Below are 15,229 nucleotides of genomic sequence, written 5' to 3'. Positions count from 1 at the left end.
CTGAGGTCTCTAGGGCACGGGTATGGGTGGATCAAACAATCTAGCTAGCCAAAATCATTCTGATCACTTCATCTTAGCTGTTTCTGTAACAGGCAAAGAAGAGGACAACCTAACCGGAGCCTCAGGGCTTTAGGGCCCGGGGGCCTCGGGCAGGACGAGCCCATGCCAAGGCCCGCCCCCTCTTCTCTACTCTCCAATGGCATTCCTGGACTTGCGAGGCGGGAGTGGGAGGGGCCAGATTGTTAGTAAACGCGGAGCCACGTGCGGGCGCGGGTCCTGGCGCCCCGGAGCGGCGCGTGCGCACTGCACTAGCAGCTTGTACGCAAGCGCGCGCTTTAGGGCGGAAGCTAGAGTCCCCGGTTGCACGTGGGCTCTGGGGCGATGGAGGGGGCGATGCAGGCTGACGCCAAGATCCGCTCTGAGTCCGGAACAGAGTCCGGCCCACGGGGTCCGGCCTGCAGCCTCCGGCACTTTGCTTGTGAACAGAACCTGCTGTCCCGGCCTGATGGCTCTGCCTCTTTCCTGCAAGGTAAGAACTCAACCTACGTAAATACTGCCCTGGCCATGTTCGCCACGTTGTATTTGTTTTAGAAGGAGGTTACAGTGTACTATGCAAAGGAGTGCCAGTTGCAGATAAATAACCCTCCTGGCCTGCTGCAGTTCTTCTTGCCCGGGTGGGTACTACTGGACGTGCCAGAATAATGTATCTTTCCCTCCCGGCTACAAGGGAGACGGTATCGCCACCCCCTGGCTAATACTCAGGTGAGAGAGGGGCAGACCTCCTCATAAGACCAAATACTCCAGAACAGAGAAAAGCTTCTCACCAAAGTAAATATCTCTCTTGACTAGATTTGTCTCCCGCCTCCCCCACGCACACCCCGGGTCAGTACACGCCAGGCTGAGGCAAACCTGACCTGATTTATATGCATAAATACCCGTAGACTGGCAGAACCCACTACTGGCCTCATTACACTGTGGTATGTCTTTTACCCAAGTAAATACTCTTCAGATTGACAGTGATGTCCCCCTTCCTCCCCACCACTGGGGTAAATATCCCTTTGACTGTGATACCCATCTCCCCATATGAGACTCTCCCTAAGTTTGGGGCAGGTCTTACCTATTGGGTAAATACCCCCTTCCCCTAGCCAAATGCATCCCAAACTAGACTCAACTCCTTGACCCAGGTAAATATTCCTCTGGAGATAGGCCTGAGTATCACCCCCATAAATGCTTCAGTCTCCTCACTAGGGTCATTATCTTCTACCCAGGTACAAAACCTGTTTTCATTCGTTCCTTCATTGAACACATGTATTTGTGCTAAGCACTGTTCTGGGCACTGGCAATGTGTTGATAAAAAAGTATTTTAAATCCCTGACCTAACACTTTACATTCTAGTCGGGGAGACAGACCAAGGATAACTAAATAAAACATATAGGAAAATGCTGTGGAGAAAAATACAGTAGGGAAGGGGAATAGGGTGTGCCAGAGAGGGTTGCTATCTTAACAGGATGGTCAGGAAAGGCCTTGATGAGATGGTAACATTTGAATAAAGAGCTAAGGTAGGGGGGCAGACCCCGAGGATACCAGGAGGAAAAACCATACCTGGGGTGGAGAACAGGAGGGGCGAAGGCCCTGAGGCAAGGGCTTGCCTGGTATGTTTGAGGAATAGTCTGGAGGAATAGTCTGGAGACAGTGTGGCTGGAGCAGTGAGGATGCTGGAGAGCGCTAAGAAGGATGGCCTGCCATTTGAGGCCTAGTGAATGAGCTGGGGGCCACTGCTCCCAAGTTTTGCTCAGAGCGGTGACATGATCTGAATGTATTTTAACAGACTTTCTCTGGCTGTGGCGTTGATTTAGAGTTGTGGGGAGAAGGTGGTAGCTCAGACCAGAGTAGAAGCAGTGGAGATGGTGAGATTCGGGGTGTATATTGAAAGTAAAACTGACAAAATCTGCACATGGCTCAGTGTTAGGGTGTGAGAAGGAGAGGGGTAACACTGAGGTGTTACCGGAGAAGCTGAGGAGTTCAGTTTGGAACATTAGGTTGCAGGGCCTGGTAGGCATCACAGCAACCATACGGACAGGGCAGTAGGACATACGAGTCTGCAGTTCAGAAGAGAGACCCCATCCGGGCATATAATTTGGAATCCTCTGGCTATAGATGGTATTTCAAGCTATTGATTGGATGAAATCAAGAAAACGAGGGTAGATGGAAAAGAGAAGAGGTCGCAGGACTCAACCCTGGGTCCTCTAACCTGTGAGGAGCTAGGACAAGAGAGAAGAGCAGCCGGGAAGGTAGGAGGAAAACAAAGAGAGGCCACTGACCTGGGGTCCGGAGAAGTGTTGGAGATGGAAGGGCCCACCAGCCGCATCCGTCCTCCAGACCTGTGGCTGGACAGTCTAGGCGAATGTCATCATGACACTGGCAAGAGCTGCTCCGGTGAGCGGTGGGGTCGGGGCGGAGAAGAAGGCAGCAAGTTAGAGACATGTCTTTGGGAGCTTTGCTGTATGGGGATCAGAAATGTGGGGCAGGAGTTGAAGATGGATGTGGGTCCAGAGAGGAGAGAATTCGCGGAAGCCACGTCCCTGAGAAGGTGACAGGGAGGGTCTCCCTCGGTTCATGGGGACCACAGGCGGCTCATCCGGAGTAACAAGAATGAAGACCGCCCTGTGGACCTCGTCCTGTCAGTGTGGTTAAGTTCCCCTCGGAGGGCGGATTCTCCAGGAGCCGAGACGACCCCTCAGTTCTGCTGTGGCTCTTGCTCCCCAATGCAGGAGCTTCCCAGGCCCTCCCCGAGACTTCACTCTTCTGCATGATTCGCATGCCTGGAGTTTCTTCGACGTCAGAAATATCGAAGAGGGTAGCCCCTCCCCTGTTCTAAAACTCCCAAGCCCCAGGACCCCGTGCAGACCCCGGAAAGTGTGTTGTCATTCCCCACCCCCACCCCACCCCCGCTTCTGGCCTCGGCATCTCTGATGGGGTTGTTGAAAAGGCAGGGTCCCAGGATCCACCGCGCACCTGCCAAGGCTGGCCCCAGTCCATTTGTAACCACCGCGGAGATTCTGTGTGCAGCCCAGCCCGGTGTTTTGACGCTGTGCCCCGGCTCTGTGTCTCCCAGTGCAGATTGCGGGCCCAGCTGCATCTTGGAGTGACCCGTGGAGCTGGGGTGCTGCCAGTGCCGCGGCTGAGTTGGGATCTATGGGGGAGGGGGCTGGGCGTCAGGATCTTCTCAAGCTGCCCGGTGATTCCAGTGTGCAGGCAGGGCTGAGAACCACTGCTGTGTTCTGTAGTGGTTTTTCTGGTTTTTTTAATGGAATAGAGTAGGGGCGTCGGGCTGGCTCCATCCAAGGAGCATGTGACTCTTGATTCCAGGGTGGTGAGTTCGAGTGCCGTGTGGGGTGTGGAGGTCACTTAAAAACAAAATCTGAGGGGCGCCTGGGTGGCACAGCGGTTGAGCGTCTGCCTTCGGCTCAGGGCGTGATCCCGGCGTTGTGGGATCGAGCCCCACATCATGCTCCCCTGCTATGAGCCTGCTTCTTCCTCTCCCACTCCCCCTGCTTGTGTTTCCTCTCTCGCTGGCTGTCTCTATCTCTGTCAAATAAATAAATAAAATCTTTAAAAAATAAAATAAAATCTGAGAAGTATGGGGTGCCTGGGTGGCTCAGTCATTAAGCATCTGCCTTCGGCTCAGGGCATGATCCCGGCGTTCTGGGATCGAGCCCCACGTCAGGCTCCTCCGCTGGGAGCCTGCTTCTTCCTCTCCCACTCCCCCTGCTTGTGTTCCCTCTCTCGCTGGCTGTCTCTCTCTGTCAAATAAATAAATAAAATCTTAAAAAAAAAATAAAATAAAATCTGAGAAGTAAATAAGTAAAAGCAAATTAACCGGAATAGAGTAGAGAGTATCAGAGTATGTCAAAGCAGCGATGGTAAGAGTTGTTTTGTGAGGCCCTTTGTTCTGTTTACACACACAGACATTTGCATGAGTTTGAAGTGGCGCCCAGGACATATATTTTTTTACTGGGAGTTGTGGTGAGAAAAGTTTGGAAGCCACTGGTGTAGTCCAGTCTCTTCATTTTGCAGATGGTAAAACTGAGGCCTGGAGAAGTAGCACAATCAGCCAAGGTTACAGAGCCAGCGCGAGGCAGACAGGACTAGAAGACTGGCTGCTGCTTTTTTTTTCTTTTTTTTAAGATTTTATTTATTTGACACGCAGAAAGAGAGCACAAGCGGGGGGAGCAGCAGGCAGAGGGAGAGGGAGAAGCAGACTCCCCGCTGAGCAAGGAGCCCAATGCGGGGCTCAATCCCAGGACCCCCGGATCATGACCTGAGCCAAAGGCAGATGCTTAACCGACTGAGCCACCCAGGTGCCCCAGAAGTCCGGCTTTGACTTCCCAGATCTTACCCCCGCCATCCCCCGCTCATGCCCACTCAGGACCACTCTGAGGTATTTCTCCCTATCTCAGGGGTCCTGACTACTGCAGAGTTGGGGGACGTGAGCCTGAGGGAAGAAAGCCAGGTTGGAGGAAGCTTTGGAAGGAGTTGAGATGCAGCTGGAGTAAGGGGGAGGAAGGTTAGCTCTCAGGAAGAACTTTCTGTTCAGGACAGCAATAGCTAAAGTCAGTCATGTGCTCGGCACAGGCCAGGCAGCGTCCGCAGTGTCTTACGTGGACTGCCTCACCTAATCCTCACGACACGATGAGGGAGGTGCCATTATCATCCCATTTCACAGATGCGGAAGCATAGACAGAAGGGAGGGAAGCAAATGCCCAGAGAAGCGCCGCCAGCAAATTGGTGCGCTGGACCGGGGGTGACGGGGGGAAGCCTGGCCGCCGGCTCGGTTCCCACACTCTTCAGGGCGCTGCACTGCCCCCCCCCGAAAGCAAGAGGTGCGTGAGGCCTCCCCTGCTGTCTCCCCAGGGGATACGTCAGTCCTGGCGGGCGTGTACGGGCCAGCCGAGGTGAAGGTCAGCAAGGAGATCTTCAACAAGGCCACCCTGGAGGTGATCCTGAGGCCGAAGATCGGGCTGCCTGGTACCTGGGCCCAGTAGGATCTCCAGCTTCTTCCTCACTGTTGTCCCCAGTGTCTCCTCCCCCCCGCCCCCCCAGCTCTTGGCGTCTCTCCCTCACCTTACTCTGTCCTCCCTCACTCCTCTTTCCTGGCTCCATCTCCCTTTCTTTCCACTAACCTGTTCTTCCACCCGTTTACTCACCCCCTGGGGCTGGGTTCACGGGGATGGGAGTGGGCAGCAGCAGGGAACAAGGGCACTCTGGGGTTTTCCTCCCCCAAGAGGCTCCTTTGCTGGATGCCGGAGGGGGCAGGGGTGAAGTCGGTATCGGTCAGGCCCTGCCTCCTGCCCACTGGGCATCCTCTGTCATCCATGCAGGGTCCTGTGCCAACCGTGGCGGAGACGGCAGGCCCTTTCCAGAGGGCCTGGGTGGGGCATATGGAGGAAGGTGAGCCAGGTGGAAGGGAAGAGGCTGACCACCCCACCCCACCCCTGATTTCCCCAGGCGTCGCGGAGAAGAGCCGGGAGCGGCTGATCAGGAACACCTGTGAAGCTGTGGTATTGGGAACGCTGCACCCCCGCACGTCCATCACTGTGGTGCTGCAGGTCATCAGTGATGCTGGCTCTGTATCCTTTCCCCTGGGCTGCCACCTCCAGGAAGTCTTCCAGAAGCTCCCTGATTGCCTGCCTTCTTCTGTTAGCCAGAAGGCCTCCAAACACTTGACAGGCACGCGCTTGTTGAAGAACAGCCAACGCAGCTTGAGCGCTTACTGCGCCTCGGGCGCTGTCCTGAGTGCCTGACACGTATTAACTCACTTAATTCTCACCGCACAACAGATAGGTGCCACTATAATCCCTGTGTTCCAAATGGGGAAACTAAGGCACAGCAAGGTCAATTCCTAACTAGTCATTGGCAGAGCTGGGATTTGAGCCCAAGCCACCTGCTCTCGGAGCCCAAGGCCCCTGGCAGATGGGTGTTGCGTTCCCATGTTTGAGGTGAGAAGCAGGCCCCAAGAGGGGACATCGCTTGCCCAGGGTCATACAGCTGGAAGGCAGCATTGGCAGAACTCCAGCCCAGGCCTGACTGCCTGCAAAGCCTGTGCCATTGACCTCCACTCTGACCGGGAGCAATGCGAGGGGAGTCCGGTCAACAGCCCGGCCTAGAAAGATCCCTGTGGTTCCGTGAGAGGTTGGGGCCGAGGACCAGAAATGGGCATCTCTGGAAGGCTTCAGGGAGCGGGAGACTGAAGGCCAGAGGGGAGGTCATGGAGGGGCAGTGGTAGAGCTGGGACTGACTGACCCTAAAGCTGGACCCTTAGCCGCCGTGATGGGGCTGGGGGCAGTGACTGGAGGAAACTGAGGCAGGGCCGGCTGTCTGGCTTCAGGCCAGGCCCTGCCGCTTCCTACCCCATGTGATTGTGGGAGGTTTCTCCCCTCCCTGCCCTCAGTTTCCCTGAAGGTGCTTGGCACATGCTTCAGGACAAATATGCCAAGATTCGTTATGACCCCCGATTGAGGCTCAGAGAGAGTGAGGCAGGTGCTCAAGCTCTCACAGCTGAGAGGGGGCAGAGGCGGGTCAGGAGCCCAAGGCTGCTCAATCCCAGAACCACTGAGAAGCGCTATGCCCTACTGCCTCCCCGTGATCGGTGAGTGAAGTCGGCCACAAGCACCAGCGGGGTGAGTGGAGGCGTGCGCGCGCTCTGCGGGCCACCCCTGTAGTGGGAACGCTTCTTAACCCTGCCCTGTGGCACCCAGCTCCTGGCCTGTTGCCTGAACGCCGCCTGCATGGCACTGGTGGATGCAGGGGTGCCCATGCGGGCCCTCTTCTGTGGGGTCACCTGTGCTCTGAACTCCGACGGGACCCTCGTGCTGGATCCCACAGCCAAACAAGAAAAGGTAGGTTTGAAGGCTGGGGTGGTGAACGGCTGCGAGTAGACACTCCTCCTCGAGGCCTCACTTCCCTGAAGCACTGGGCTCCTGTTATGTTGGTCCCAGTTGGGCAAGCTCTGGTCTGTTCATCAGGGCAGGTGCTAGAACCCCAGCTCAGAGCCACTTAAGTTAAAAGGGAATGTAGGGACACATTCGCCATGAAACTCAGAACAGAGGTCCAGCTAGAGCCAGGGTCTCGAACACCGTAAGGATTTCCTCATCTGGCTTCTCAGTCTCTGCTGTCTTGTGCATGTTGGTTCTGTTCGGTTCCATTCTCTAGCCAGCATCTTGCCCGAGCCTGTGACCAGCCCCTAGAACCCCATGCTTTCCTCACCAGCCCAAGTTCACAGCGCCCAGGGCTCTGGTTATTCTGAGGTACTCGGCCAGTACTGTGATGGGCACGTTCTGTCAGGAAAGCTGAACCCACCTGACATATTTCAGACTGGGAACATACTGCAGGAAACGGGTCACGATCGTGTTGGAGGAGCCGAAGGAGCAAACAGGAGGAAGGGCGATAACCCAGAGACCAGCAAGTTGTTGGAAGACTGTCGGTTCTGGGCGCACATGAAGCGTCCTCGCTTGGCCCTGGCAGCCGGAGTCCGGAGCCCCCACCCCCACCCCCCCAGCCTCCACGGCTCTGTGGAACCTGCCACAGCCCCTGTTTCTGTAAGAGTGAGGACGGGGTGCAGCCCTCCCTCCTTCAGCCTCTCCCCCAGCTTACCGGGGACACCTAACTGGCTGGGGAGTCTGGCACATAGTTTGCCAGCTTCCAGCCCTGGTGGGACAGGGCCGGGAAGGGGAGAGAGGGGCCGAGAGGTGCCAGCTGATGACTGGCTGTGCGGCCGCCCCTACAGGCAGGAATACTGTGCCCAGAAGCCCCTGTTGGAACCATGTGGGTGGCGTTCCACAGAAGGAAAGGCCAAGAGCATTGCCCAGGGAAGCAGGGGCGGTGCGGAGACAAAACACCTACACTTGATAACGCTTGGGGGAATGGGCTGGGAGAGGGGCAGGTCCCCTCTTTGGGACCAGCTGAGACTCTGCCCGAGGGAAGAGTCCAAGTGTCCTACCCCTCATCTCTAGGAGGCCCGGGCCATCCTGACCTTTGCGCTCGACAGCGTGGAACGGAAGCTGCTGATGTCCACCACCAAGGGGCTCTACTCTGATGCTGAGGTACCCGTGTGGAGATGGGGTGAAGGCCAGGTCCCTCCCTCCAGGACATGAGGTCTTGTTGGGACTCTGTGAGGTTGAAGGAGAGCCCCTTCCCTGTGTCCCTGCTGTATGTAGAAGGCATCTTCCGACATAGTAGGCACAGAAACCCATGTGGGGGTTTTAAAGGGAAGCCCCAGCCCCAGAGCAGAGGAGGAGATAGCTCAGGTTGCCGTCGTGAGGTGAGGCACCTCCAGCTCACTCCCGGAGTCCCGGCGCTCTGGTCTCCGAGGGCACTTCGGACCTGGACATCCTGTGAGCCCAGGAATGTGTGGTGCTCAAGGTCCGCGGTCCCAGATGCCACGGCTGTGCCAGGTTGAGACCTCTTCCAGGGGTCAGGATGCCTGATCCCACCTGTCCACGCTTCTGGAGCTGCTGGAATCAGACCCCCAAAGCCCTCCCCTTTTTCTGTGTCCCCCCTCTAAGAAAGAGCCCACGGAGTGGGGAAGAAAGGCCCCTGGGATACTCCCCTGGCCACCTGCCCCACTGCAGGGGAGGCAGGAGGTCTGGGGGCCCCGGGATCCATCCGGGGTTGGGGCAAGCCATGGGGTCAGCCGGGCGGGGTGGGAGCAGGGAGGCCCAGGCCCCACCAGCTCTCTCCACCGCCAGCTCCAGCAGTGCCTGGCCGCGGCCCAGGCTGCCTCGCAACACGTCTTCCGCTTCTACCGGGAATCGCTGCAGAGGCGTTACTCCAAGAGCTGAGACAAGCCGGGGCAGGGCGCCCCTCCCGCCGCAGCCACCACCCTCTACCTCTGTGGAAAATAAACCAGCAGCCGGCCTCGCCTCTCAGTCCCTGTGCGCCCGGATGAGTTTGCGGGCCCACCCTGCCCCCCCCAGGAAAGCATTTCCAACCTGGGCAACCCCTCCCTTCCCCGCCTGCCAGCCTGACAGATACCTGCGGGGCAACTGTGTGCAGGCCCTGCGAGGCGAGCCTCCGCCTCCGGGGTGAATGATGACCCCCAAGTCCCAGGTTCAAGGAGTAGTGGGGTGAGGGGCAAAGAAAATCGGTGTTTGTCAGGGGGTGGTAAATGCTCTGAAGAAAGCAAAAAGCAGGAAAGAGGGGTTTAGGGAGGGCGAATTTAATACATTAGTCAGGGATGACTTGGCGGGGGCAGGGGGTGCATCCAAGGGAGGCCTGGGAGAAGGCCTGCGGGGGGGGGGGGGGTGGAGGACCAGCAAGGCTTCCATGTGGCTCTGGTGTTGGCTGGAGCTGAGTGAGATGGGTCAGGGAGGGAACGGGCACAGGGGTGAGGCCTTGTGGGTCTTGGCATTCCGGTCTTAACCTGAAGAAACAGGCTCAGAAGCCAGGGAGCTGCCAGATGTCACCAGCTAGTCCGTGATGGAGCAGGGGTTCCACTCAGGAGTCCAGCCCCAGAGCCTGTCACTGCTCAGACAAGCCGGGGATACACCAGCGCTGTCCCGACTGCTGTTCCCCATCTGTGACCGGAAGTGGCCGAGGCCCACTGTTTCTCACGGGGTGGTAGCACCCTCCTAGGGTGTATGGAAATATGGGGGGTTAGTTGCCATTTGACCGCTGGGTCCCCCACCCCCATATTTAGTGGGCAGGAGCCAAGAACATGACAGCATCCCACGAGAAGTAATTGTCCCACAGCTGGGCCACATGGTCGCCAGATTCTGTGGGGCACGGACATTTGGGGGTTTACAGTGAAAATTATATGTCTGCCGGGCCCTCTGCTGCGTGCTTCACATGCTGGAACTAGTTCACACAGTTCCCACAATTGCCCCTTGGAGCCTGTGTCATTTTCGTCCCCAGTAACCAAGAAGAAAAAGCATCAAATTCTTCAGCTGGAAATCCTGCTCCGTGAGACTCAGGAGAACTCCAAATGGAAAAGTGTTTTCTAGTAAGATCCACTGGAATGGCATTAAACAGAAAATGAAACTGCCTGTTACGTTGTTACTTGGTCATGTCTCAGGCCCACTCCGTGACCACTCCTGTGCCTCTGGGAGCAGTCGGGGACTGCGGGGGGGTTAGCGCCCTAGTGCCTTAAGGCTCCAGCCCTCCTGGTCTCTGGCCATGTGATTTCCCATGGGGTGCCTCAGCACCTGGGGCCACCTTTCCCCCCAGAAACCTGTACAGAGTGAGGCCAACAGGAAAGGAGGGCCAAGAGATGGAGAGACCAGACCATTCACTTCATTTGAGCCCCTGAGTCCAGTTTCTGCCACTTGGCTGTGGGAAGAGCTCAAAGGGATACTGCCCTTTACAGGTGTGACCCATTGGGTCCACCCCAGAGCTCCCAGGGGTGGGGAAGGTCCCATTTTGCAGAAGGGAAACTGTGGCTCAAAGAGAAGTCACTTGGGCCAAGGTGGCACAGCTGCGGACGAGTAAACCCTTGGAATCCGGCTTGCTCTCATTCTCTACAGACCATGGTGCTGCGAGAACATTCTGCAATTTGGGAACCCTCTGCCCCTCGGATTCCCCCTTCTCCAGTTCCAAGGTCTCCGGGGACAGCCTGTCGTCACCCTGGTCTGTCCCTTCCTGGTCTCAGCGCCCCGAGCTCCCTCCCTTGCCCCCCCCCCCATACATACACACACACAGAGGTTTGGCTGCGGAGTGTCTGGAGTTTAATCTCACGCCGCGGCGGCCAGGAAGGAGGGGCTTAACGCTGCCGCCGCCTCATCCACCCGGATTCTCCACGTTGCCCGCCGACGCGCCCGGCTCCCGGCCCCTGATTCACAGTGGGGGCCGCAGGGGCCACTAGGGCGGCTCTCGGGAGGCCAGGTAGGCGGCCAGGGTCACCAGGGCGGCCGCATATGTGCACACGCCCAGCCCGACGGCGAGGACCCCCAGCAGGAAGGCGCGGCGGGAGGCAGCCCCTGCCCCCTGGACGTCCCCCTTGGCCCAAGCCTTGTTGGTCTGTGGAGGCGTTGGGCAGCAGTGACTCAGGCATCCCGCATCCCACCCCGCCGCCCGCAGCCCCAGACCCTTCCCCTGGACCCGCCCACACCGGCACACCCACGGGCTCATTCAGAGATTCCAAAAACAGGGAGCAGCTACTGTGGGTCGGGCCCAGCTGGGCACAGGGGAGCCCAGGTGGCTAATAAAAATAGAACCCCTGTTCCAACTCATTTGAGCCTCACGATGATCCAGAAGTTGGAATTATTCCCGTTTTACAGATGAAGAAAATGAGGCACAGGGAGGTTAAGCGGCTTGCCCAAAAATCTTAACGGAGTGTGCCAGACCTAGGATTTGACCACCACTCTGGGCTTTCACTCTGAAACACTCGTTTTACCTTTCCATGTTTCTATGCAGATCCTTCTCTCCACCTTTGTTCCCCCCCCCCCACGCATAGCACCTCTGTCCTGTTCTGAATGTGCTTTTCTCTTATACCCAGCCCCCTCCCAGCCCCACCCACAGACTGACCTTCTGGGCCAGGCAGAAGGCAGCGATGCCCACAGGCCAGAAGCAGCATAGCATGGAGAAGACAGCCAAGCCGAGGTGGTCGTGGGGTAGGAGCGGGGAGAGAAGGCTGCCCCCATCCCAGTCTGAGTCGCTGTCACTGGATGATGCATCCTGTGGGTAGGAAAGGGCCTGAGTGGGCTTCTCCACCCACCTTCCCCAGAACCCCCAAAGACCAATACCAGGGCCTCCCCAGAAACACCAAAATGAGGAAAATGTTCCAGGAGATAGGCTCTTAACTTTCTACAGCCTGGATCTCCTTGAGGAGAAACTGTGTATCCTCTCTCCAAAGAAGAACGCCATCCACGCCCAAAGTTTTGTGTTCAGTGTCGAAGACTTCACAGGTCTCACCGTGGTTACTACAACTTCAGAGTTAGAAGTGGAGGCAGACATCAGTGGGGACAGGAACCGGCAAAAAGTTGGAAATCAAGAGAGACAGCTCTGGTAGCCTAAGTTACTAGGACAAAACTGCCAGCTAAAAACTATAAATTCTAGATTTAAAGAAAAATTTTTGTTTAATCTTGCATCAAATAGCTCACAAGATTTCAAGCAATTCTTATAAGGCCCAAACTGCAATTAAAATCCAAGTTAGCGGAGAGGTCAAACAAACAGAGAAGGCCTCTTTTGCCCTGCAGCCAATTACCAATCCCAGAAAAATAACCTCTCAATCCAACCGTGAACTAGATAAAAAGTGATCTCTAACCACCAGTAGTGGCCCCGGGCAGCTGGCAGAAGCAAACCAAATCCTCTCTGGAGAAAGGTACGTACCTTCAGTCTAGGCCTCAAAAATAATTTTTCCTAAAAATAGTTTTTCAACTGTGATGACCAGCATACAGTCCAAAGATAACCAGGCACACAAAAAACCCTAAATTGCAAAAATAATAAGGCCCTCCCCTCAAAATCTTCAAAGAATGAGATTATCAGACTCATAACGATGTCCCAGTGACCCTAACCGCCACACTGTGGCAGATCGTGTTTCCAAAAATGGCCACAGCCGTCTCTCATCCCACATGCTCCTCTTAGAGTGTGACTGACACTCTTCCCACCAAGGGGTGAGGTCTGTGTCCCCTCGCCTTGAGTCTGGGCAGGCTGTGACTCACTCATAATTGGTAGAATGTGGTGGAAGTAATGCCGCATGGCTTCCGAGCATAAGCCAGAAAAGGTGAGGCAGTTTCTGCCTTGCCGAAGCTCTCGTGCTGGAGGCCAGAGGCACAGAAGGACGCGGAGTGTGTGGAGGCTGCCATGTTGTGAGGAGGCCCAACCCAGCCCACAAGGGGAGCCTCCTGCAGAAGCCCCAAGACTAGGTTAAGAGAGAGATACCCCCCCAGCCCCCAGCTCCTTCAGCCCCAGCCTGTTTCAGCTCCAGACGCCGGCTGACCGCAACCTCATGAAAGACCCTGAGGGATAACCACCCAACCCGGGCCCTCCCAGATTCCCGACCTGTGGAAACCATGAGCCATAATGATTGTTGCTGTTTTAAGCCACTAAATTTTGGGGGGATTTCTTATGCAGGAATAGTAACTGGAAAACCATGTAAGAAATAAAAAACGAGGCGGGGGAGTTTGGCTGGCTCGGTCAGTAGAACGTGCAACTCTTGATCTCGGGGTCATGAGTTTAAGACCCCATGCTGGGTGCAGAGATTACTTAAAATCTTTTTTGAAAATAATAAATACGAGACAAGCTTCACAGCGTATACAAGGAATAAGAAATTATACAAATTAACACACTGATTTGAAAAAAAGAGACCAGGACCGACACACAGAGAGAGAGAGAGAGAGAGAGAGAGAGAGATGGAAAGACAGAGAACAGGGGAGCCAGAAATCAGAGGGAAGACAGAGCCAAAGATGCAGGAAGAAAAATGAGTGACAAATCTAGAGAGAAAAAGATGAAGAAACCAGGGGAAGCACAGAACACGCAAAACCACAACTGTACGTCTAGGAAGCCCCCTCACATTTGGGAAGTGAGACTCCAGGCTGATGGTAGATACCCCAGCCTCCAACCTACCCGGGGTTGGCCACAGCCCAGTTCGTTCGCCTCCAGCTCCCTCCCCCTGCTCCCACTAAGGCCTGCTGCCCCTACCTCCAGGTCAGGGGGCACTGGCTCCCCAAGACGAGCGCTCACAGAAGGAAGAGGCGGTGGTAGGAACTGCCAACCCCCCAGGGACTCCGCGAAGGCTGTCTCTCGAAAAGGAGGCCCCAGCTGGGGTTCCCCAGGCTTCTGGATGGGGGGCCCACAGCCCACACCTGCCAGCAGAGGCTGCTGGAGCTCTCGGAGACTGGGGCTGTCCATGGCTGGGGAGGGGCTCCCGGAGGGGTTTCCTGGAGGTAGAGGAAAGAAAAAAAGACAAGTTGTCGAAGTCTCACCATCTTTCCCCTAACCCCTGACTCTGGAGAGATTCCTGGCAGAGACTAGTTAGTTCATTGACCCTCAGACTCGGAGAGAGACTGAAACTGAGGCCCACAGGATAAAGGAGGCTGGGCCAAGTTGGGAAGAGAATTTCAGGGAGTCTAGACATTCAATTCTGGGATTCTGTCTCCTCAGGCAAAAACCACATACCCGTTGCACACTTATTCCAAACCATGCCTTGCATCCTTACTTGCCCCATAAACTACACATGCACCCTGAATACCCAAGTCTCCTGCCACACACACTCATCCAGGCAAGCCCAGCCCCGACCTCCTCGCATACTTGCCCTGAACAACATCAGTTCCCATTAAATACCCCTCTGGAGCCCCCAAACTTCTCACACACTCATCCCAAATGACCCCTTGCATACTCCTAATCCCCCCAGCATCAGATCCCCTATCTGCACAGGCTTCCCATGCATGCACCCCAGACACTCTTTCTTGTTCTCATCACTTGCTTCCCTTGCACACCTGCCCCAAACGCCCGGTCCACACATCCCTCCCCTACCCCACTCACATCCACGGAGCTACACAATTGCCAGCACACCCACCAGCTCCCCCACGCCTCCTGTTTTACCAGAATCCACCTTTGCACCATTCCCCCATAACAGCCCCAGCCCACCACACTCATTACACAGTCAACCGCAAGAAATATTGCCACCCCACGATCCCCCCCGGGGCCTCCCAAGCCTCCCGCCCTCATTCCAAACCTGGCTGGAGCTGATTTCCTCACCAAGGGTTGGCCTCCCCATCCCCAACACTAGGACCCGGCGGAGGGGCCATGACGCCCACCTGTGCCCCTCACTCACCGCCCACGGCCATATGTCGGGACCTCCTGGGCCCCTGCACCGGCACTCGCCCCGACCCTGCGGCCCGCAGGTGACACGCAACTCAGGGAGCCCCGTGCTCCCGGGGACCCCAGGCCTGGGGGCGCGGGGTCTGCGCGCTGCGCTGGGCTCCCCTCTCGGCGCCCCAGGCCCGCAGCGCGCGGGGGCGGGGATGGGGGCGGGGCGGCGGGCTGCCGGCTCCGCCCTCCGCCGCGGCCCGGGAGGGGGCCTTGAAGGCCGACGTTAGCGCCCAGCGCTGAAACCCTGCCACCCCAGGTGTGCGGGCGCCAGCGGGGGGGCTCCGAGGACTGCGGACCCTGGCCCTCCCCCCCCGCCGAGCCCAGGCCCAAGCGCTGCAGGGCGGAGGAGGGAGCGCCCCTGATTCTCCTGGGCCTTCCTGGCTCGGCCCCGCCTCCACCCCGCCACTCTCCTCACCCAATA

The 15,229-nt window shown here is 56.9% G+C and overlaps 2 protein-coding genes across 3 annotated transcripts; one reads left to right on the top strand and one right to left on the bottom strand.

The window, feature by feature from the left end:
• Nucleotides 1–291: 291 nt before the first annotated feature.
• Nucleotides 292–10,045, top strand: EXOSC5 (exosome component 5). Of its 2 annotated transcripts, XM_045781250.2 has the most exons (6): nucleotides 295–529; nucleotides 4,915–5,028; nucleotides 5,509–5,630; nucleotides 6,759–6,899; nucleotides 8,013–8,102; nucleotides 8,748–10,045. In XM_045781250.2, exons 1-6 carry the CDS (start codon nucleotides 382–384, stop codon nucleotides 8,838–8,840), a joined length of 708 nt encoding a protein of 235 aa, XP_045637206.1. In that variant the 5' UTR covers nucleotides 295–381; the 3' UTR covers nucleotides 8,841–10,045. The 2 variants fall into 2 exon arrangements, with proteins under 2 accessions (XP_045637288.1, XP_045637206.1); XM_045781332.2 differs by lacking the exon at nucleotides 4,915–5,028 and having other exon boundaries at nucleotides 292–529.
• A 647-nt stretch (nucleotides 10,046–10,692) lies between these two features.
• Nucleotides 10,693–14,956, bottom strand: TMEM91 (transmembrane protein 91). The gene is made up of 4 exons (XM_045781441.2): nucleotides 14,771–14,956; nucleotides 13,636–13,874; nucleotides 11,521–11,670; nucleotides 10,693–11,013 (listed from the first exon to the last, which is right to left on the bottom strand). Exons 1-4 carry the CDS (start codon nucleotides 14,781–14,783, stop codon nucleotides 10,855–10,857), a joined length of 561 nt encoding a protein of 186 aa, XP_045637397.1. The 5' UTR covers nucleotides 14,784–14,956; the 3' UTR covers nucleotides 10,693–10,854.
• Between the last annotated feature and the right edge of the window lie 273 nt (nucleotides 14,957–15,229).

The sequence above is a fragment of the Ursus americanus genome, chromosome 21 (genome assembly GCF_024610735.1).
Source record: "Ursus americanus isolate L20-20 chromosome 21, mUrsAme1.1.p, whole genome shotgun sequence".
Classification (NCBI taxonomy): Eukaryota; Metazoa; Chordata; class Mammalia; order Carnivora; family Ursidae; genus Ursus; species Ursus americanus.
Note: the sequence above shows the minus strand (reverse complement) of the source record. Positions and strands in the feature narration are given on the sequence as shown.

Coding starts and splice junctions, on each gene's coding strand:
- EXOSC5 (XM_045781250.2), top strand. CDS start 382: ATGGAGGGGGCGATGCAGGCTGACGCCAAGATCCGCTCTGAGTCCGGA. Junction 5,029..5,508: donor GCCGAAGATCGGGCTGCCTG/GTACCTGGGCCC, acceptor TGATTTCCCCAG/GCGTCGCGGAGAAGAGCCGG. Junction 6,900..8,012: donor CCACAGCCAAACAAGAAAAG/GTAGGTTTGAAG, acceptor CCTCATCTCTAG/GAGGCCCGGGCCATCCTGAC.
- TMEM91 (XM_045781441.2), bottom strand. Junction 11,671..13,635: donor CAGTGCCCCCTGACCTGGAG/GTAGGGGCAGCA, acceptor TCCTACCCACAG/GATGCATCATCCAGTGACAG. Junction 11,014..11,520: donor CCTTCTGCCTGGCCCAGAAG/GTCAGTCTGTGG, acceptor ACGCCTCCACAG/ACCAACAAGGCTTGGGCCAA.